Consider the following 24,468-nt stretch of genomic DNA (forward strand, 5'->3'; position numbering starts at 1 on the left):
TTGCGTGTAACCACTCTGCACATGAGTTGTTCTGTCCAGGAGGAACAGACATGTCGTATCAAAGGGGCTCCTCTATGAGGGGAGAGGGAGCAAGTAGAGGGCTCATCTGTCAATCAGCTGTCAGGCATCCTGGCATTTTCATGATGAATTAGGCTCTGTAGATGCTTTGTGGCTTGGCTAACAAAGAGACTGATTTTTTTCTTTACCAAATTCCCCAGTGCTACTCCTACAGTACATGATTTTACCAAGATTCTTTTTTAATACATTGAAAATGTAATACAGAACATTGAATAAGAAACAATAAACACATTTGAAGATTAATTTTATATCAAGTTCTATTTTCTTTTGGTTTAAGATTGTGATGAAGCTGCATTATTGATATATCACTAGTGTCTGCTTAATGAGGTTTTGAGCTTTTCTAATTTTATAAGCTTACTTGTTTGTGTGCTTTTCTTTCAGAGACCACAGGTTATTTGTATTTTGCATTGCAACAGGGTATTTGCGTATATGTTTTACGGTTTTATATGCATTTATAATGTTTAGTGAACAAACCCTAATTTTTTGTGTGTGGTATAAGTTACAGATACTTATTCCCCAAGAAATATTTCTTTTTCATAAAGTGAAATGAATACTGCAGTCATCAGTCTTTCTTTGATCTCCTTAGTGTGTTTACATATATCGCTAGAGCTGATTGTTACTATGTTCTTTTTTCATCCTGAAACTGATTTACTTTCTGAATCAGGTATTTGTAAGTAATGGAAATTAGTCTTCTGGTCTGTAATTTTGGACCCTAGTATAATTTAGTGTTACAGTATCTTAGGTTACTTTCCTTTCACATTGCTGTATGGCCAGCATTCACAAAGTAGAGGTGACAAAGTTAAGTCCGTGTATTTCCATCTTCTGCAAAAAGTCCTGAAAAGCTTTCCATAGAATGATGAAACTTTCCTATTTTGAACCAGCCTGGAAGTGAATTATCTAAAAAGCACCAAGGCTTCAAAAGTACAAAAGTATATTTCTTTTGGAGATGGCTACCGATAGCAAAAAGTTGCAAAGAAAATAACGAACAAAAGGTTAGTTCTGATTCGATAGACATGGCTAGCATTGCAAGCAGACTTACCTCCCACACCGCATAGCAATGAGAAGGGAGCTTGGTGAGAAAGTTCAAACTGCAGAAGATTATCCTTTCACAAATAAATTCTTTTAACAGGCCCCTGTTGAAAACGGTAAGATTATACCTCTGAGAAGAACTACCTCTCTGAAGAAGTGCTTATGCACTTACAGTTTTGGGAAAATCTTAAATCTTCTTGAGTAAAAGTAACAAAGTTTTCATCCTTTTAAATAAGATATGCATTTTTCTGTCAAGAACAGGTCTATTAATTGTGACTTACTTAGAGAGCTAATACTCTTTAGAGAAAAAAAATTACTGAGATTTGCATAGCAAAATATACTTTCACTCCTCTTTGGTGCCGTGCTTTTTGAGTGACTGAAAGTTTCTTCAGCTTCTAAGTCATAGTATCTAAGACATTTTTATATATCCATCTCATTTATTTGTTGTGAGTGTGCAGTTTGTGTTCTTCTGACACAAAACATTTTGTTACGGTGCAATCCACCAATTTAAAAATTATGGACTGGGAATATCCAAATACAAATTGTTTGGTAGTCCAGTGAAAATAAAGAAGCTGTCTAAACATACTGAATATAATTCAAGAATATATTCATATAGTTTACTACAAAGTTGACGGGTAAAACAAATTGTTTAAATAAAATTCTTATGTTTTAAATCTATAGTTTTGATCTGTTTCGGGCACATCTTTGAAAGAAAGCAGTAGGTCTTAAGTGTGGCAGTGATGATGATATGCCTGAAGTGTATGTATTATATTTAAGTAGTAAATTGGAAATTGATGTGATATAATGTACAACTATTAAACTTAAATTAGGTCCCAGTTCTGCTCCAAATAATGAGTCAAGTCTGGTGAACTCCAATGGTAGGATCAATGGTGAACATGGTTTTTGGGATATTTTGATGGTGTGATGTCAAACATACATATTTTTATGTGTAACTGACTAGTTTGATGTTTTTGTGACTTTTCTAAATTTTGTTTTGTAAAATAGATGTTATGTCCATGTAGTTGAGAAGAGGTGATTGAACTATTTTGAATGAGAACATATTTTAAGAGAAAGCAAGTTCCTCTTAAAAATCAGAATGAGTAGTGTTCATTTTCTGCAATTTTTCATCTTTTTTCATCAAGAACAACATAAAATGCTCATAATAAAACACGTTGAAATGGCTATTGTGCTCTTGCACATTTTCTTAATGAAACTGGCTTGCTCACTGCTTTAATAAAATTTGCAGTCTCTCAGTTCCAAGGTCAGATTCCTGACAACCTTGACGTTATTTGGAATTTATTTAGTAAATATATTGTGATAATGAAATGGCAGTAAAATGCCCATAATAAACTACTGAAAAACTCAGAAAAGCAACAAAAAGGTAGAATTTGCTGTGGCATTTCAGCTGAGCTACATAATCTCTGTGGGGTTGCAAGGGCAGGCGGAGTTCAGTCAAACGTGTCTGTCTTCATTGGGAGTGAGCTCTAATACTTGTTACATTAACGTTATGCTGTATATGAAAATTTTAATATTTAGTTGGCAAAGGTGAAGGCAGAGATGGAGAGAATGTCAACTGTGGTCTTAGTTGTAGTTTATCTCTTGAAAGTTGGGAGTGGGTTTATCCATATTTGTAAAAGTATTTGTTTCAGTTCCCACTTTCCTGTTAGTGACAGATCTCTCTTGAATTCTCAATTTTGAAGCAATAATTATAATAACGGGAAAATTTTGCTGTTGAAGTGGACTGCTGGGAAGATCAGGAATAATCTCAAATTCAATATATTTACATTGATAACTTGAACATCAAGTTCAATTTATATTTACTGAATTACATGCATGCTTCTTATTGCCAGTGCATACTTCCATTCTGTGACTTTTGATTTGAAAACTGGTTGTTCTCCAGCTTCTTCCTACCCCTCCCTGATTTGGTCTATATTGGAAAGGTTAATTTTAAACAATGCTTTATTTTTTTCTTTTGCCTTGGGTTGTTTAAAAAGTGAAGCTTGGAAAATGCTTCTCAAATGATGCAAGTTTCACTTCTTTTCATGCAGAATAATTAATAGTGCGGGTCTTGAAGCCTGCTGCTCTTGTTGAAAACTTGCTTACTGCAGGAATTGGTGCTGTGGGAGTCAAGGGCTGGAGAGAACATCTTCCATTCATGCAGGTCAATGCCAACAGCCATGTGGGTGTGAATAAAAAGGCCATTTGTGAAAACCGGTGATTGATTGCTATTCTAAATTTTGGTCTGTCAGTGTTTTCTGACAGTATTCCATCTCTATTTCCAAGTTAAAAAAAAAAAAAAAAAATCCTTACAGATAGTACTGCAGGCTCAGTCTTATTCTTCCAGATTAACCTGTTATCCTATTATCTTCAAATCAATTTAAACTAAAATTCAATTTTGGAATTGCTTTCCTGTGACGAGTAACGGACGAGTGACAGTGGAGCGCAACAGTGTCTTTGAGACTACGAACATATGAAGTGCAGGGGAAAACAATGCAATATCCTATAATAAAGAAATGCGCAGCAAACAGGTGCCTTCAGGAGGGCCGAGGCCACTGGTCCTGAGTACTTGCCATCTGGCAAAAAAAGTCCTTGGGTCTCTGAGGATTCAGGAAGGAGGCAGAGACCTCCTAACGGAGAAACTCAGTCTGGTTGGAATGGCATCTTTTGGGGATTGTGGAGTGATGTGATTGTGGTATAATTTCATGTCGGTATTCAGTGTTGTCCTCTGTGCCAGTATTTAATGCAAAATGCTTCATCTCTGCAGAAAATAAATATTATCATCGGACAGGAACAGGGTCAGCAGATGGGCTTCTGCATGTCATGTAACCCATCCCCTGCCTGAGAAAAGAATATTTATCTTTAAACCCTTTCTAACAGATGTTCCTTAAACTCTTCTTAAAGACCTTTAGTGATGGAGATTGTGGTGTCCCCAGACAGCTTTTTCAAGCTTTTCTGTCATTACTGTAAGAAAGTTCCTCTTGATTTCTAACTTAAATATCCCTTGCAACTTGTTATTACTTGTAAGAATGTCTCTTGTAAGGATATAGAGAATAGATTATTCTTATGTGCAGCAAATTTTTACATATTTTAAGATTCTGAGTTTATCTTATTTTTTTTCATGGTGACAGTTTTTTCACCCTTTATCTGTTAAACTCCTTAGATTTCTGGCCTTTTCAGTTGCTTTCCTTTAGATTCTTTTTAGCTGTCCAGTTAAGCGTTCTCTCAAATAGCCTGATACTTGCAGAGCTGGGCCTTGTGACAGGTAGAGTGAGGCTGGTGGGTCCCTTCAACTAGTCAGGGTGACTAGAGGGAAGAAGGAGGAGTAAAATGAACACTTCATAGGTCAGGAAAGAGTAAATCTGCAACTTTGGAGTTGTATCAATCCCAGCTCATCCTCTTGTAGCCAACTTAGGTGAAGCCTCCAGGATTTTGAGGCAGACAGCTGTAGGAGTCTGGAGTATTCACTCTTGAGGATTACAAGCAAATAAAAGCTCAGTTTATTCTCTTGGCCTGTATTATGTGCCATACCTCTTATGGACAGCTTCATGCATAACTTGGTTACATGAAACCCTTGATAATTTTGCCTTGTGGAAAACAAAATCTTATCTTTGTACTGGGAGGCATTATCAATAATGTGGCACGTGGACTGTGTTGGTTTTGGGGTTTTTTTTTGTTTATTTGGGTTTTTTTTCCAGAATGCATAAAACTATTCCATAGAAACCTTTTTTTTTTCTGTCTATGTTTCACTACATTTCAAATTTATGCGTAGCTTTTTATAATTGTTTTGGGTCTTTGGTTTTTAGGCTAATTAAAACATCTCTCTTCTCTCTAAAGAGTTTTCTGAGACATCCAGATGCTATAAGGAGGTTAAAACAAAGTGAGAAACAATTCCAGAAGAATGAATTTTTTTAGGACTCTTTTTTAGGACTTAGGATATTTTTTAAGACCTTCAGGTTTTAAAGCCAAGTGAATATGGGACAGACAACTTTTTTTTTTTTTTCAGACGTGCACCATGAAATGAATTGTTTAAATTTTTGCTGTCATCCTACCAAGTACAAAGGATACACATTGTTTATAGGTTTTTTTGATACCTGCAAGAACATTGCAAATATGAAAGCTTTCTCAAGTCAAAGTGCTGCAAAATGGGCTATGTTTTGTACCCTTCTTGAATTTCCAAAGAATCTTGTAGAATTGAGAATAGGAGGTCAGATTCCCAAGTAAATGGTATTGCAAAGTTTATTTGATTAGGGCATTTCCACTGTGACATGGATACCTTTTGGTAATTTAATCACAAGTGGAAGCGTATTCTGTACATCTTGTTAAGTTTGCCCTCTGGCTTGCCATGATGGGATAGTCTTTTTCATATGTACCAGCAACCAGAGTCATTCATTTCTTCTCCTGTGTCTTTCTCCTGTATTGTTCTCCTGTTTCACAAGCAGTCTAAATCTTTTTTTAAGGGAATAAGTATTTTTTATATAGGAAAATTCACGTTAGGAATCCATCTTGTTCTGTTTCTAAAATTAACTCTTTGGGAAATTAATTAGCAGTCTGTCTTTTTTCCATGTGATTAGGCATTGAGGGTTGCCAGCACAGCAGTGGGATGAACTTCATGAACCTAAATGATGACTGTATATCTCATAGGCCCCATTGCACATAGAATTGCAGCTACCACAGTGAATAAATTTATTTGATGGTATAATTCTTCACTGATGGAAATAGCAGTGGTTCTGAGTTGTTAGACAAACATCTATAAAATTAGATTGGCTTAACTGAATGCCAACAGTAGCTACTGTACTTCTCTTCATATTGGAATTGAATATACGGAATGCCAGTGAAGTTTTAAAATCTAAAAGAAAATAGCGAAAAGCAGCACATGTTCAGATGAAGAATTTGGTCATGCATGTTTTCCAGCAGCTGTTTTTATTTTAGGTTTAATTTAAAATACATTCAGCTTAATTCTGTGTTCAGAATCATCAAAGCGTACCAAAAATCCTCAGATTTTGTTTCACAGAGATCATTATCAAGTTCTGAGCAATTGTATGTTTATTACTTTCATATTTTGCATTTCTGGGGTTTCGTATAGTACCCAAGGGCATGGTCTAACTCAAAGAATAACAGGAATCGGCATGCTTTTCATTTACCCTTTTTTCATCACTACAGGCGCACTATATTAAGACCTGTTTTAGAAACAAGCAAATTTTACTTTTTAACCTCCCATGTGTTTTATTAGGTTGCTGAGGTTTTAATTTTATTTTTTTTAATGGTTATGAAAAGAAGGGATTTTGGTCCCGATTCCCATTCATGCTATGGCCTTTCTAGAAAGCTTTGTCATAATAAAGTTGTATATATAGGTCTCTTCAGCGGCTGATCAAAGTGGCAGAAAGGCCGGGGTATAAATGAGAGAAGCCCTTTGTGTCTATTTTTTTCCAAGGAGATTGTTGTACTTGCAGACTGTTGTCATTTTCTTGTACTTTACCCACTTCAGCAAGTACTTAAGCCTCACTGTGTTTCTCATCAAGTATTCTATACCGTAATTCAGTTCATGTAGCAATATCCATATAGACAACTTTAGGTAACAGCAGTAAAAAAATTATGCTACATAGCACTGCCCTCCCATCCCAAATTGTATTTCGTATATTAAGAAATCTCAACCCAACACTTCACAGAATCACAGAATGGCAGGGGTTGGAAGAGACCTCTGGAGATCATCTAGTCCAACCCCCTGCCAGAGCAGGATCACCTAGAGTAGGTGCACAGGAACACGTCCGGGCAGATTTTGAATGTCTCCAGAGACGGAGACTCCACCACCTCTCTGGGCAGCCTGTGCCAGGGCTCTGCCACCCTCAAAGGAAAGAAGTTCCTCCTCATGTTTGGGTGGAACTTCCTATGCTCAAGTTTGTGCCCGTTACCTCTTGTCCTGTCACTGGGCACCACTGAAAAGAGCCTGGCCCCATCCTCCTGACACCCACCCTTTAAGTATTTATAAGCGTTGATAAGATCCCCCCTCAGTCATTTTTTTTGCAGACTGAAGTGACCCAAATCCCTCAGCCTTTCTTCATAAGAGAGGTGTTCCAGTCCCCTAATCATCTTTGTAGCCCTAAAGCCTTCTAGGATTTAGGCTTCAGGATTCACTTAAATGTCTAGAATTCAGGAAAAAGTTCTGTCTCCATGTTCATTCAGTCCTCTTTCTCCATCCAATTATGGTAACAGGTTTTGTCATGTCAGTTCTTATCTATCAGAACAAAAGATGGACTTAACTCTTTTTGCTTAGGTAAACAAATAGCAGTCTGCTATTATCACATTTTGCTTGCAGCTGTTGATTGATTCGATAAACTGTGGCTGACGGACTTTGAGTCAGCTTGTTGCTATAGTCTAATTTTTATTATATTTATCCTGTAGGCATGTTGAATAATGAAAATTACAATGTTTACAGGACATTCAGGATGCTTTCAGCGTATTTTAATATCAAGTGCCAGTTAGCTCAAAACCAGGCTGAACTGGGCCCCAAGTAGACTGATGAGCTGACATCAACGAAGCTATTGGTATTAAGTGTGAAATTCTGCACATGTTTTGGAGAAGAAAAACTGTGCAGAAGGCAATAGGGAAGTAAATGTTGGAATTTAAGAAATGGGAAATATTTTTTTTGTGATTAATATTTTACCGGCAATTTGTTGCTGAAAGCTAGAAAACTTTACAAGTAAGCAGCTTGCTTGTATCTGTTGCCTTGCAAGAGTCTGAAATTGAAGGTGGAATTCTTTGTGTGGTAATGAAGTGATCTCAGGTGCGTATATATTCCCTAGCTTCGGTTTGTTTTCTGCAACCAGATGGTGACTCTTATCCTTACTGGTCTGCCAAGCTCTTGCTTCAGGAACTTTACAGAAGGCAAAGGCAGGGACTGGGAGAATAAGGAGCTGCCCACTCTAGGAGACCACCAGGTTTGAGGCCAGCCGAGGAACTTGAAGGTGCAGAAGTCCATGGGACCTGATGAGATTCATCCGTGTGTCCTGAGGAAACTGGCGGGTGAAGTTGCTAAGCCACTATCCACCATATTTGAGAAGTTGTGGCAGTCCAGTGAATTTCCTGCTGACTGGAAGAAGAGAAACATAACCCCCATTTTTAAAAAGGGAAAAAAGGAAGGTCAGTCTCACCTCTGTGCCTGGCAAGATCATGGAGCAGATCCTCCTGGAAACTTTGTGAAGGCACATGGAAAATAAGGAAGTGATTGGTGACAGCCAGCATGGCTTTACTCAGGGCAAATTGTGCCTGACAAATTTGGTGGCCTTCTACAACAGTGTTACAGTGTTGGTGGATAAAGAGCAACTGATGTCATCTACCTGGACTTGTGCAAAGTATTTGACACTGTCCTGCACAACATCCTTGTCTCTAAATTGGAGAGACATGGATTTGAGGGATGGACCACTCAGTCGATAAGGAATTGACTTGGATGGCTGCAGTCAAAGGGTTGTGGTCAATGGCTCAATGTCCAAGTGTCGACCAGTGACTAGTGGTGTTCCTCAGGTGTCATACTGGGACCGGTACTATTTAAAATCTTTGTTGGTGACATGGACAGTGGGATTGAGTGCACCCTCAGCAAGTTTGCTAATGACACCAAACTTTGTGGAATGGTTGACACACTGGAGGGAAAGGATGCCATCCACAGGGACCTTGGACAGTCTTGAAATGTGGGCCTGGGATAGGGTGAGGGGTAACGGTTTCAAACTGGAGGAGGGTAGATTTAGATTGGATATTAGGAAGAAATTCTTTCCTGTGAGGGTGGTGAGGCACTCGAACAGGTTGACCAGGGAAGTTGTGGATGCCCCATCCCTGGAGATGTTCAAGGCCAGACTGGATGGGGCTTTGAGCAGCCTGGTCTAGTGGGAGGTGTCCCTGCCCACGGCAGGGGGGTTCTTTGAGGTCTTTTCCAATTCTAATCATTCTGTGATTCTATGAACTTGCCCTTAAATGAGACCTTAGGTTCTATCCCAGCTGGTGCTGAAAATTGAGCTTTTGGCTGATTTATTGGCTAAATTTGGAAGAACATACTCCAGAATTTGCAAGATCAAAACCTTGCTGGATGCTTTTTAGCTCAATATTATAGTAATCCTACTTAAATAAGGAAGGTCAAAGGAAGAAAGCTGAGCTGTGGGCACCAAGATATGACAATGAAATAACTGCTCTCTCTTCTGTTTTGCATTAAGCCTCTGCAAATGGCTGTTTAGTTGAATATGTCACTGAAGATGCTGTGAAGAAAAAGGAAAGTTAGGGCTTCCCAAAACTGTCAATTCATAGCCAAGTTACTTATGGAATTGAAACTGCTGTTACAGCTATGTGAGCTGAGTGCTGCTGTGGAAGGTTGTGTGTAAGGAAGATGGTCCACTGGGGCGTGAACACAGTTGGAACCTCATGGCAAGGGGAGGGGTGGTGGAACGGGGCTGCTGCTCAGAGGGTGTCTCTGAGTGCGGCATTCTGGTAGGAAGGGCAGGTCCTTTTGCAGCACAATACCTGTGGTACTTGTTCAGTAGCAGGGTCCAATGCTGGAGGCATTAGGTGGGTGGAGGAAGTGCCACCAGTGTGCTGTTTGTGAGATGTAGGTGTGATGCTGCCGGGAGCGTGAGGGGAGGGCAACCAAGTGGGTCCCACGCTCGGCGCGTGCAAGCTGACAAGTCTGCCCTTACCACAGATGAGAGCCTGGTGCCATCTGACTGAGAGTGCCAGTTCACCAGCTCAGGCTGCACAGCCGGGAATAAAGGTTGGGATTCAAGCTAAGCAACTGAAACAGTAAATTACTTTTTCCTTTTCCTTTGTTTTACATTGTTGTGGGCCTGCTTTTTGAGGGCAGTGTCTCTTGGCACATGCATTGAAAGGACCAGTAGCTTAATTTAGCTTGTGTTTGAGCCAGTAGTGCTTTCTTATGGTTGGAGAAAAAAGGAAATTAAATTATTCTCTAATGCACTGAAGGAAGGAGAGAAATGCACGTTATTAATGAAAAACTCTGGTACATGTTTTGAAAAGTAGATGAGCACAGACCATATAGCTCAAACAAACTTTTTCCAGATCCTATTTTAGGCAAGTAAAACAATGATTGAGCGCAACAAGTTTGTATATTCAGGGCAGTTTAATTACAGCCTTAAATAATAAGTTGGGTTGCATTGATGATTGCCAACTCCTGTTGCTATGCTGGGCTGCTGGGTGGTCTTAGACGTTAACTGGGTGCATCACGGCTGGATTGTCTGCACGTTGGGGTCTGCAGAGGCAGCCTTGGATCCACTAGGATGTTTGTGAGACCAGGCTCTTGTGAGATTTGTAGCCCAATTCTGCAAATCCACAAGTTTTAGGTAGGCAATGCAAGTATCTAATCATGCGGGCACTTTGCCAGAGCTTTTGAACTCAGAATGTGATTTAATTGTCAGAGAACTAAATCGGTTGTCAGGAGTTGGTCAGTTCCAAGCCTGTCCTACATGTTTTTCTCAGATTTGTTAATCTCTCTGCTTTAGCCTCCTTGTCTGAAAAATGGGGATAAAAATAAAAAGAGCTACTGCCTACTGTGAGGTGAGGGCTTTAAGATGGGAAAGTTGCAGTGTTGGTAAATGCCACTGAAGACTATAGCTAAAAGTGAGCAGAATACTTCCCAAAAGCATAATCATCTCACCGAGCACAGAATTGTCCTATGAATGCTATGCTATACTGTTGATTTGCAAGTAGGTAGGCAAGTTTTTGACGGGGAACATTTACAGTGCTTTCTGATAGTGTGTTTTGTTTCATTTTAGGTTTGTTAATTGTTGTTCATGAGCTATCTGAATTTAAGCAAGTCATTTTTCCCTCCTAAAATGCAATTTATTTTTTTTTTTCTTTTGAAGTGCTTAGAATGTGTGTTGGATACCAGTAATTTGGCTACATGGAATTCCTATCGGTCTTGGTACTTCTCTTGCCTCCGATTTTTGCCTGGTATTTTGACATTATGCAGTGGCTTAAGCACTCAGTGTCCGATAAGGAAGGGAAGCCCTGTGTGCATTTTAGAGGTAGCAAACAAAAGCACTGAATTTTAATCTCGTATTATTGAATTCAACAGATGTGAGATGAATCCTTAGTAAAGTACTCAAACGCTGGAGAAAGCATAGAGGTTTGTATATGCTTACGTACTTGTTGTTTTCTCCTGTTTTGGGTGCTTGCTTGATTTGGGTCTCTTTCTGAGATTTCTTGTGCTGCAATTAGGGATCCACGTTCACAGCAGGGACATCCAAATTTTTAATTCCCTACTCTTAAGTATCTTTTGGGTAGGAGGAGGGTGTTGTTTACCCTTAGGTGACTTACCAGAAGTCACAAAGGAAGTACAAAAAGTGAATTCTTAGAATCACAGATTGGTTGGGAGAGACCTTGGGACATCATCTAGTCCAATTCCCTTGCTCAAACAGGGTCACCTGGTGCCCAGAAGCGGGCACAGTATTGTAGGTGTGGCCTTGCCAGTGCTGAATAGGAGGGCAGATCACCACTTGTCCTAATTTAGTCCAGGATACCATTAGCCCATGTAATGCCCCTAGGGCATGCTGCTGACTCAATTAAAATTTTCTCCTACCCAGTCGTTTGCCCTTTTGGGGCATCTATTCCATACTAATTCAGGTTCTGTGCTGAGAATCCCTATTTTCTGTCAGCTTTCTGCATACATGCAGTGGGCTTTAAAGCTCCACACATGTTCACTGTGCTGCTTTTTATGTGATATGATACATAACGTGCTGCTTTACTGCATGGTTGATAAAGCGTGATTGATTCTTGACAGCATTGCTAACACTAATTCAGCAAGTTGTCAGAGCTGGTAACTCATATCCGGTCAGTTACCCCCAAAAGGTGATTAGTTTTTGTTAAATGGATGCAGTCACAGTTTATTGAAGTGACTGTATAACTCACTGTTGATTATGCCTGATGTCCCTGCTTGAGTTTGTCAGTCTTTAAGTGAGTAAGACTTAATATTGTAAAAGGAGACTTAATTTGGATTATGCTGTGTTTTTAAAAGGCAAAATGTTAAGTTTTCACTACTCTTCAGCTTGAAAGCATCCTGTCTGATTTCCTTCATGTTTTCTAGGATTATTTCTCTGAGATGTTACACAAAGTCTGAGAAATTTCAAACCAAAAGAAAGGCTATTTTTGTTTGCTCTTGTTGCAGAACTCCATCGGAAATGGGTCAGACAAGTACATGAATGGATCTCAGAAATTTTGGTGTGCCATTAGTGAGGAGATAGTTTCTAGATTAAGGAATAATGGCAAAATTTCTTGGCTAGATATAATCGTTTAAAGTGGATCCTTCTGTTGCTTTTGTTTTACCAAAGCATGGATCAGAAATGAAGCTTAGAATAAAAAAGGCCCGACAACCATAAATGGAAGAGTCATGGTCTTGGATCTGTTATAAGGATCTTTATCCCTTGTTTTCAGCTCCATTTTCACACTGTTCTCTTCCCTTACACCAGACTGTCATAATGGTACCATTCCAGCACTCTGAGCATAGTCAAAATGAGTTCTGCAGAGAGCAGGAGTTTAAGACAGTGCTTTCTTGAGATTCTGTTTCCTTTATGTATCGATTGGCATTTGAATCTGAAGTTGAAACCAGGATGCATATAATGCATATAATTGTGCTTAATGTCTTGCTAGAAAGATCTCTGTCTTGATGAAATTCAAAGGTACAGTGTTAAAGGTCTGATCTGCAGTTTGGACTTAAACTTTGGTATCTTCATCTAGTTTCAACTGCAGAAATGCTCAACCAGTAAAATGATGTGAATGGTTTAATAGTCCTAAATACATCCACATTAGTCAATCACTGTAGTAAATCCTCAAAGCATCCTTCCTTTCACCAAGTATACAAGATGGGAGTTTGCCTGCCACACGTGTTTAGAAACCAAAAGCCCCTTGATGCCAGTGAGACCTGTCCCAATAGATGTGATGGATCAGGCCCCGAGGAGAAGCTAGGGTTTTGTGTTCTGTGCAGGGTCCCGGTCCTCTTTGATGGCGAAACTCCTAATAACATCTGCCTGAGGTCCTGAGGTAAAGGGAAAAACCAGCTATTTTGGTATCCACTATAAGCAACACATCATTTCCGCATTAGAAGTTATTTCCTTAGGGGACAGGAGAGAAGTCTTAGAATTTGCTTATAAAGGTAATGTGCTTGTCTCAATGTGAAAAATGTCTTTTAAATATTTTAAACGAGGGCGGCTGCTGCTGCCCTGATAATTGTCCTACATGCTGTTGCTACAGGTCTTGAATAATTACTCAAGTCTTCAGCGTCATCTAAAATTACTTATTTGTGTTCAGAAAAAAAAGGCGCTAGAAAACTTGTTGATTTTGCCAGCAACTGTCAGAAAATTGTAATTGATGTATCTCATGAAAAAAAAGAACTGAATGTGTTCACCAGTCTTTTCTATTATATTCCTGTTATATACAAAATGGAAGGTCGTTCTGACCTTCTTCGGAGGTCTTGATGTTGTTATTGACATGTGTATTTAGTGATTGCATAAATTTTCAGCATTATTTCAGCAAATATGAGAATGTGAAGCTACAATGACCTGATGACTTCCTGCGTATTTTTTAGGTCATTTTCATAATGTCTTTTGGAAGAGAAAGTTCAGGCATTTCACCTACCCAACTAAATGCTTGTAGGAATGGTAAATAGAGAAAAAAAAATCCTACAAGGATTTTAAAATTTTTCTGAAAATTGGTGTTTTCCTGATCTTGATTACCATTTTTGGCAAATGTTTTCAAGGTAAGTATATTGGTGCTCTTAAATATATGTATAGGATATACATGACTCTTCTTGTATCTTAAAATTTGGATCACATTGGCAGCATTAGCTGGCCTTAATAGGGATGCTCTCTTCCCTGGAAATATCCCCCTGAACATACTCAGAGATCAGTTTAAAGTAACAGAATCAGTTTTTCTCAAAGAGATTTGGAGTAAACCTTTTTACTGAGGGAATGTTTCCTGCATTTATTTTCCTGAAACTTGGTTCTTAGGCTATATCTACCTGCATAGAAAGGGGAGATTTTGACCAGGAGCTGTCAAGCCTGTGAGCCTAAGGTCCCTTCTCTTCTGGGTGGACACTCTGCCTGTCCCTTCCCCACCCTGGGGCTTGTCCCCAGCTCATGCAGCCCTGCTTTCAAGCACCCTGCAGAGGAAGAGGGACCCACATAGAATACACAATGGTTTTGAGAAGCATTTCAAATTAGCCGAGAGCCTGTTAGCACACCAGTTATGTAGTTTATTTGAAAAATTATGTATCTAATTAACGGAATATTTTACAGACACCGAATCAGTGTAATTTATGGAGTAAGCAAAAGGGAGTCTTGTTCTGTGTTAGTGTTCGTTGCCGTCTTTTGGATATACTGCATAATGCCAGCCACACGAAAGCTACCAAGAAACAATTCTGTTTGCATTACATAAAGACTGGAGACAAAACACTTCAGTTGAAAGTTGTGTTTAGAACTAATATACCAAAAGGCCTGCTAGAATGATTGTTTTGGCTGTCTAGGTTTGTGCCTAAATACCTGAGTGGTGATGCCCATCTATGAAAGTGTGTTAAAATGAAGCTGAATTGCAGGCTCAGAGAATTATGTGACTTCGTTCTCCATGGATCAGACCTGGGTCAGGTTTCTAGTTTTCGTGGACACTAGTAATTCATTACAATTTTTTGTTCATATATGAAGAATGAGTGCTTGCAGTCAACTTGGCCAGTTACTAAAAATCATTCTGGCAATTCTGTTGTAATTATAATCGCAGTAACTATGTATCAAGGAACATAAAGGATAGGAGTGTGTTTTGCCTTTTTTATATATCTATATATCTCTGTGTATGTGTTTGTAAGAAGTATGATCTTTCTCTGCTGCCTTTTGTACTTAGTTATTGAACCTTTGAAGAACAAACTATAAAGGGCTTTTCTTAGTTACATTTTAAGCTTGCAGTGATAAAAGAAATTCCAGTAATATTTTGATAATTGCTTTCACTGAAGGGAATAAATAATAAACACATAACATGCAATACCATTTTGATATACTGTAATTAATTTGAAAAGCGATAAAAGGGAAATTTGAATAAAATCTTTTAATTGATTTTCTTCGTATTTATCTTTAATGTTACCTAATTTTTCTGAAAGCTTTTAAAGTGACTCGCTTGGATTGATTCCCAATGGAATTTTCCTTCCATACTAGATTATTGTAATTAATTATAAAATTGAGCTTAACCTTTCTAGGTTGTCAATATCTAAGGACAAATGTCACAACGAACAAAGGCTGACTGTCAGGAAAGATTAGTACTGAATCTTGGGGGTATTGTGGGGGAAGAGGAGAGCTGTTGTTACCCCTCAGGTGCCGTTCATATTTTGGTTTGGCTTTATAAATGATTGCCACTTCTCTTTTCAGCTGGGTAAATATATATACAATTTGAATAAAAATGTTTTTAAAAATCCTAACAAAATAGACAAAGTTATTGATTTATGTGTGCTTAAAAGATTTTACACATGGAGATAAGCTGTGGATAGTTTGGTATCCTGACCAGCGTATGCAATTTCAAAGCCAGTGAGAGCAGGAAAGCACATCATTGTAAGTGACAGTAAAAATTTGGTAGATACAAGCTGTATAGAATTCTTGAAATATCTGATATCGTGTAAGGTATTTCATTATTTCACATTTTTCCAGAACTCCTCAGCTACTGTGAGCAAAACCTGTATGTATGCATTCAGATGCAAGCTTCATGGCATGCCCAGTTACTTGGCTTAGTACAGATTATCTAACAACTCTCTCTTAAGGATCTTGTACAATAAGATTCCAAATTCTTGAAATTCATCATTTGCATTTTTAATTTGGGAGAGGGCCTTGTAGAATCTGATTAATTTGAGTAGCTGCTGCAGAATTTGACCATCGTGCGTGCTCAGTGTCGATGCCTGAAAGGATGACTCACTTGCCACAGACAGAACCTACAAAAGACAAAAATGTTGATTCACACAAGCACAAAACCTCCTAATGCAGCACTTTTCTCCTGTCAAAAACCAATTTCAGGGCTGTTTGCAGAATACTACTGATACTCCACTTTTGCTGAATGCTTTCTCAATATATCTTAACAGCCTGGAAACCTGACCTTCTTAGTTAAAATGGAAGACGAATTGTTGAATAGATGAACAGAGTCTATAAGTAAAATTTTTTATAAAGACCTCCAGGAGTCCTGCTTGGCCTTGTAACACCTCAGGTTGGACCCTCTAGAAATACATAAGAGGTAGTTGATTGCAGCTGTGTAAATTTTTCTCCTGTAAATTCGGTATGCTTGAAACCTGCCCCTCTTTGACTTGGAGTTTGTGTGAGTTTGCATCCTATTCCATATTGAAAATCCCTATGACTAATTAATTCTACTTCTCCCCATACAACTCTCTTTATATGTATACCTGTAAAATGGCAATGCGTTTCTGAGTTTGCAGTGGGGTGCTTGGGATCGCATACGTGCTACTACTCCAACTCCCTCGCTGATTGAACCTACGATGCAATTAGGGAGGTCCTCTGAGATCTTTTTGGCTACTGCTCATTAAAGAAGAGGCAATAACCACTTGTACAGGGTGCAGAGTTTCCCCGCCTTTGAGTGCAGAACAGTAGCACACCAAAGCATGGAAGATCATTTAATACATGTCAGCAGTGTTAAATAGTTTTCCAGTACTTCTGCATTCTTGCTAAGACAAGACTACTTTCCTCTTGATTTTTTTTGTTTGAGGGAGATTGTGAGATGTGCCTAGGAGCAACAGGAGCCTGGGTGTTTTGTAAAAATATCAAGACGATGTGTATCTCAATATCTTTGTAGTTGTCCCTTATTTTTCAGGATATACCTATAGTTTCTAGGTTTGCCCTCAGAATGTGAGCTCTTCCTTTTACAGGACTTTGTTGTTTATTTCTGGCACATTTCTATCTTGATTCCAAAACTGAACCTAGAAATGGGACTGTAATTCAAATCACTTTATTAAAGCCAGCTATTTCCAGAGGCAGCAGAGAACACACAGAACCTAATTTCTTATGGATTTAGATTCCATGGCTGGATTCTTTGATGTCTAAGTATGTGTCAACTCCAACAGAAGGTTTTTCTGCCCCCGAGGAATTAATGCCACTCTCCGTGGTGGTATCTCTAGTATCTAGTAATGGTCAACTTCTCTAAATGACGATTTTCAGATTTGTAGGAAGTGAATTTACATTAAACTGTCCAATAGATTCAAGATAAGAGAGAGGAGAATGTTCTCCTCCCAAGTGAAACACAACATATTCCTGTAGGAAAATGAACTAACAATCCCATAGTTTATGTATTGCTGAACTTTGCTACGAGAAAAATGCTGCATTTGTAGTAGGTAGCATATCACAGGACCATAGCGTTGCCTAGGTTGGAAGGGACCTTTCAGATCATCTAGTCCAACCATCAACCTAACTCTGACAAAAGCCATCACTAAACCATATCTCTAAGCACTGTGTCTACCCATCTTTTAAATACCTTCAGGGATGGTGCCTCAACCACTTCCTTGGGCAACCTGTTCCAGTGCTTGATAACCCTTTCATCCTAATATCCGATTTAAGCCTCCCCTGGCGCAACTTGAGTCATTCTGTAGGAGAGAGAATATTCAAAAGAAGGCAAAAATCAAAGGTTACTTGCTCACTTCTCCTAATGATCTTTCTTATTTTCTCAGCTATTGCTGCTTCATCAAGTGTAAGATATTGTTCAATAAGCAGACAGTGGCAATGAGCAATAAGCCCTGGTTTACATTTTATCAAATGTGCTCCCGCTCTTCTTTTGTTCATTGGAAATGAATGTTTTGCAACAATACTATAGTAACAGGTGACAGCCACTCCAAAGGAGAGGATTCTTTATTTACTTAATGAACTTTGGTTGATGACTTAGAGCAAATGACAAGCAAGATATCTGCTGGTGTCTTGTGCTATTAGTAATCAAGTGATAAGGGTACATCTGACCCAAATGAAACGAGATCCCATGTGAACGTTCAAGTCTGAAAATTCAATCCCGATTTCCCTATAACTCAGTGTTTCTTGCTTCCTTCACTTCAAAGTTGGCAAGTGGAACCGGCAAGCTCCAGTTCTGATTTGAAAGGTGTTTGTGGCACGTGTGGTGCAGGGTACAGCCATTGGGAATCTGGGCAGAGGGGAGTCGCTTGTCAGAGGCGTTCACCCAGATGCTGGGTTTTTGCAGAGCTGAACTGGGTTACAGATCGGGGCAGGGGGGCAGAAATCTGCCGGAAAACAGCGTTTTAATAACTCAAAGCCCAATCACTAGAAAAATCTTGTATTTTAAAATACTAAGCTTCCCATTACAAAATCAAAGAAAATTAGTGTTCTGAACTAGCGAAAAGGTCTCCTGCTTTGGAGAGATAAGATTCTCTTGGTATCTAGAAGGGCATGACATTTTTCCCTTGTTTGATTATATTAGGTATATTAAATATGACCTCAATGTTTAAGGTTGCTCAAGCTGTAAGAGTTCAAAAGATTTCGGATGAGATTTTTTTTCAATTTATTTTGTTAAGCCTCTGTAGTGATTGTAAATAGTCATTCTTTTAAGGAACAAATAGTAAGAGGTCAAATAATCCATATATATATGACTCTGTATTTCATTACAAAGGAGAGTTCACAGGAGAAGAAATGTATCTATGGTTGTTAGAAAGACAGATATTTAAGAAAAATCATTGGTGTATAAGTAAAAAAAGCTTTAATCCAAAGAAAAGTGCATAGAATTGTGAAACATTATGGATAATTCAGAAGATAATGTGATATGAGGAATACTAGTTTTCAGCTGTTCACTGTTAGAAGGCAGACTTGATTAAATATAATCAAAGAGACAGGAGGAATGACCTTAGTGTTTTTCTAGTTAATGAGGGATGATTTTTCTGTCAGTTTGCAATTTGACATTGGCAGGCTTATTTTTAAGTTTAAAAATCAAAGAAATTAATGAGCTTAGTCATTCTTTATGTTAATTCCTGATTAGTCTGTGTACTAAAAATTGAATTTAGGAAAAGAGCAATGGATTTTCTGCTTCTATTAGTTTTTGTTGAATTTTATCACTGGTATCTTCAGTTCTTTGCAGCTGAGGCTTTGCAGTTCTCCTGCCTTTCACAATATTCGATGGTCTTTGTTATTGTGTCAAATTCTAATGTCCAGTGTCAGTTGAGGAATGTTAGCTTCTGCTTAAAAATAAATAAATGAGTAAATAGCTTAGTCTACACTTTCAGTTTAAGAGATAACTTGAAAGCAGTAAGTCACACGTACAAAGAAATAAATCTTTAAAATCCCAGTCACCATTTTTAGTAGTGATATTTTTCCTTTGGGTGGTGAGGCTTGATTCACGAGCTCCGAGTTAAACTGACAGTGCAGTTGTTTAGTCCCCTTAGGATGGGAGGGAAACCCTGAAACCCTCTGTGTTCTTACTGTTGTTAACAGACAGGTAATTTGTAACAGTAGATTCCAGACGTTGCAGTGTCAGAAAACACCTTTTTTTTTTTTTTTTTCTTTTTTAAAATGGCATGCATCATACTTTTTAATTTACACAACATTAGCTCATTTTTCATAGATGTCCTAGCTGGAAGTTTGAGATGGTTTTTTTGTATGTGAGTATTCTCATCCTTTCCATCAACTTTGTGACTGCCAAAATTAGCTAGTAAAATTCAACCTTTTCTCTTATTTTATTTTGCAGGAAAAGTAAAAATTTCAGTGAGATGTCAAAGCTAGACCACGTAAAAAAATGTAAAAAAAAAACCCCCAAACAATCAAGTTTCTGTTTAACTCATCCAAAATCTGAAACAAATATGCCAAATAGGAGTAACTCAAGAGCCATGGGAGACAGTCTCTTGGGAGGGAGTTTACTCTTTGCATCCAAAGTTGTAGGGTACTTTCACCTTCATGGGCATAAGTTCTCAAACCACCTGTACACATCGCGAGGGCAGTGGTGGGGCAAAATCCTCCATCCTTGCTTCCCCAAGGAGGTTGGGAAGGAATAACATCCAGTGATCCACTAACCTTAAAGAAATGTCATGCGGGAAGGGGTGCGAAGAAAAGAGGGTTGATGAGCTGCCAGCCTGGCCATGCTGGAGCTGCCCAGGCCCTACCTGGAACCAGCCTGGGGAGCTGCATCTGGGCTAAGGGCTGTTGGGCTGAGCTGCACAAGGACATTGACTGCACACAGCATGACCTGTGGGCTGCCGTGGGCCCCTGCTGTGACAGTGGAGGAGTCACTTCGTACTTCTGCACCAGTTTCTCATAATTTTTTTGTTCCTTTAAGTGTCAAATGCTGTTTGACAGGGACTACCTCACACTATTGTGTTTTTTTCTTCCCAGTAAAATGCAGTCTGGATCTCAACTGAGACGTTTAAGAGCTACTGCTATTGCTAATAATATATCGTTATTGTACCTTCCATTTTGTTAATCTCACTTCAGATTGAAGCGTCTGTGCAGTAATTTGAATTATGAAGCATTACTAGTGTTTCTTAGCATATTATTGAGAAAAAAGGCACTAAAAGGCCTGCACGACAAAAAGTGTGAATGTGGTTTGCCCTTTCATTTAATGGATTTTTAATTTAATTTAATTTAACTTTCTTTTTCATGGAGTAGAACTGGTTAAAACTTTCCAGTGAGAAATATGTTTGCCTTAAAATACTGTGGGTTTGCTTGATATGCAGGAAACTGTTATTACTGGTTAAAAACAAAACCCCAAAGTATGGTTTGGCATAGAAAATACTGAAACTTCGGCAATTTAAAGAATAATGTTATTTCTATGGTATCAAAAATACAAATCAAAACAAAGTGAGTATTTTCATTTGGATGCTTAAATTCTTGATTCACAACAAAAATGATGACTCTAAATCTCTTTGAAACTTCTCACAGGAAAAAGAAAAAACTTGGGAGTTCTTCAGTGCTTATATATATGGGAACCACATTGCTTTTCCAAACCGCTCTGGTGTTAGTTGATTAAAACTGTTTTTAAATCCCCGGTGACTAGATTTGAGGTGTGTGTAATTTGAAGACATGAACTTTTGTGACATGATGTAATCTAAGATGGACTTTGCAGAAACCTGTGCTGGGAATTTGGGTCTGTATGCTGTAGGAGACCTGGGGCACAGGAGGGAGCATCCTGTCTCTAGCTGTGTGGTACCCTCTGTCGAGCTCCAAAGGGTTCAAAAGCCGTTTTTGGTTTATATTTTCGTTTGCATAGAGTGTTTTTTTTTTTCTTTTCAGAAGTTTAGAAGGGACTGAAATAGAATATTTCATTTCACAAAGTTGCGTTTTAAAGCAATGATGTGCTAGTCCCTGGTGAGACCAGAACAGTGTACACAGGGCGTGGTGTTGAGTGAGGCAGCTGGCTCCCGCTCTGGCTGCTTGGAGGTATGTCAGGATTAATCCAGTACGTTCGTATTCAGTTGCTACAGTTTTAGGTTCTTCACAACGTCTTATACTGGACCAGGCTGTAATCCATGTAACTGAAGTTGATTTTAAGTGTCATGCGTATGCAGCTTCCAGCTCTTCACGTTCAACTAGCCTGTTTTTTTTTAGAGGAAAATATCTTAGCTTTACATAGCAGTAGTTTTCCTGGAGGATACGTGCTAAGGTAAGAAAATTGTCCTGTACTTGTACTGACATATATGACATAGTGGTGCAAAGAGGCAGAGCAAATTATCTGAAGTCATCTGTGGTCTGAAATATTCAGCAGATAGGCAGTTTAAAGATGCAGTAAAATGCACAGACCAGCAACAATCCATCTCACTCTGGTTATAATGGAAAATTGAAGAAGGAATACCAAATTCAGCGCTACGCGGGATGATGGATTCTGTGTGATTAAGGTCTCTGTTAGTCCCATGCCCACAGTAGGATTTCCTTTGTCTTCTTTTCATGTTTGCTTGAGGATTTAAGTGTAGGTGAAAACATTACAGATTACTTATTTGTGGATTAGAAGGGGAAGAGGTTTGTCTTACTGTTGTCACTTAAAGCTGTTACAGCAAATAAATGTGGCAGGAATCAGGAGCAGTGCTGGAACCACAGCACACAAGTTTAAACACAAGGTTGCGTTCTCCTGGTCTGGTATTAAATCCCTTGTGAGAGACTTCAGGAAGGGCAACAAGGGCAAATGGCTGAACGATGTTAAGTGTTCTGAATCTAGGATCCAAGGCACTACTGATTCCTAGGTCTGGAAATTCTCTTTTCATTCTGTTTTGTCTGAGAGAAGACTCTTTTGACAGTGATTTGTTGATGCTAAATTCTTTTGCTTATTTCCTTTTTTCAAGGCAGTATTGTCTAGTGTCTGGTTACAGGCTGGAAGCCTCAGTTGTCTTTTTATTACAAGCCCCCTCAAACACCAAATAGACTCTGCTTTCTGTATACTGAACAGATATTCCACAAAAATCTGTGTACCTTCAAACTCCAGGTATGTTTCTAAATAAAAGTTTGCTTAGGCAACACTTCCATCAAGTCACTCTTTCAGCCAGGTATGCTCTAGTCCAGGTATGCAGTGACAAATCCATGACTGTTGGTTTTCTGGTCGCGGTGCTTTTTTCACTGTCTCTTAATTTGGTCATTTTTATGCAGGAGACTAGTTTCCAGGTCCTGGAAAGAAGAATGCTTTCGTTCTTTCACCCAGATACCTTCTCTTGCGGTAAACACTGACCACAAGGAATAAGCAGACCTTTGGGCAATTGTAAATCAGTTTCTCCATTCAAACCTGGTTTTCCTTTCCCTTCCTTTCATACAGGTTGATAAAGTGTGTGGACAGCCCAAACAACAAGAAGGGAACCTGTCATCAGACAACATAGTGCCAGTGAAGGAAGCAACTGAAACCCGGACATTCATGATGGCTCACGCTAGTCTGAACAATAAAAGAAGGTAACCCTAAGCAACAGTTGCTTTGAAATAAACTCTCCTCACAATTTCTGTAAATGGTTCCTTGCAGCGTAGTGTTTAAACCAGAGCCACGGTTCTGTCACCCTGTCTGTGTGCTCTCCAGCCGTTGCCATCACTGATAGTGACAGAGATGTGGTTGTGTGTATTACATTGCAGGTCTCTCCAAGAGAAGCTCTTTACAGGCCAGACTTGATGTTATTACTTAGTGCCAAGGTGTTCATTATTTCCAGAAACTTCCAATGAAAACAATGAAAGCTTTCCTCAACAAAGTGTGGAAAATTTCCACAGTTGAGTCTAAATTACTTAAAATACAACTGCCCAGGTCTTGAAGGACTTTAAGCTTATCCAGGGGCAGAGGTGGAAAGGGGGAAAAGGAAAGATTCATTGCCCTCACACACAGTCCCTCATTTCTCAGGGCTGGGGAGGAGTAATAAGATCCCTTGCAATCTCCTTGATTTGTTACCTAACAGAGCAAGAGCAGAGGCATTTATGTTTAGGCTTGTTGTGTCTGTCTTGGCTTCTGTTCTTCAGCTGCATGCCAGCAGAGACACTAGGCAGCTGAATTGCTGCCACTGGCCCTGGCAGGAGTATTCCTGCTCCCAGATCTCCTAGTCTTTCACTTTCCCTCATGTAGCTCCTGGATTGGTTTTCTGTAAATTCTAAGTGGGGCAGGAAGGTTGTCTTTGCAATCCTACTCATGATACATGAGTAGATGTGGGGGCTAACTGACCATAAAATCACAATGACATATTTCTGGCTAACATGTTGGTCCCTGTAACACCAGTACTGATCTGGAACAACTTCCACGAATTGAGTGGAATCATGCTGGGCTTACTCCTCTATCTGAGAGCAGTGTCTGATGTGCCCAGGGAGTCCATGTGTATCTCTGTATGTTGGACAGGTGGATGACAGACAGCAATATTAAAATTTCCATAGTCTGATTCTGGAGTTTAAGTAGTGAAGATGAGATTTTTATCCATTCTTATTTTAATTCTCATCTAATATTGCATGAATGAAACAAACGCTGCTTTAAAAGATAAAAGTAATAGCAGGAAACTAAGTTTTTTGAGCGATAGTGATATTTTTATCCCTTTTGTAATTTAAAACCAAAACACAACAGTTTGTGCTTGGAGCTAATCAATTTTTACCATGCAAATCATAGAAAAGAGCATTAAGGAAATTGAATTAATAATTTCAGCAGTAATAATCCAAAGAACAGTTGTAGTACAACTACCGAAATAGCACAGAGCCCTAGGCCATCTTCTGTACAACTCATTGACTTCTCTGGGCCTTACACACTGGCAACCAAAAAGGCAGAATTGCCAACCTATGAACAGGTAACCTCTTAAACAGATGCAAATTGGAGTCTTTAATAGCATGACAACAGTTCTTTCTCACCTGAGGATCTGCTCCCACCCTTCCCAACCATCTAGAATTATTTGGATATTGATTTTTTCTAAAATGTGAG

General features: G+C 38.9%; 1 protein-coding gene across 2 annotated transcripts in view; it reads left to right on the forward strand.

Annotated features, from left to right (window-relative positions):
* LOC134517324 (glypican-5-like) overlaps positions 1 to 24,468 on the forward strand; it is a 394,664-nt gene that overhangs the window by 111,795 nt on the left and 258,401 nt on the right. For both annotated transcript variants that reach the window (XM_063338702.1, XM_063338703.1), the window contains exon 4: positions 22,852 to 22,982. In XM_063338702.1, coding sequence (XP_063194772.1) covers positions 22,852 to 22,982 — 131 coding nt within the window. The remainder of the gene's footprint in view (positions 1 to 22,851; positions 22,983 to 24,468) is intronic.

Source organism: Chroicocephalus ridibundus, chromosome 6, assembly GCF_963924245.1.
Source record: "Chroicocephalus ridibundus chromosome 6, bChrRid1.1, whole genome shotgun sequence".
NCBI classification, from domain to species: domain Eukaryota; kingdom Metazoa; phylum Chordata; class Aves; order Charadriiformes; family Laridae; genus Chroicocephalus; species Chroicocephalus ridibundus.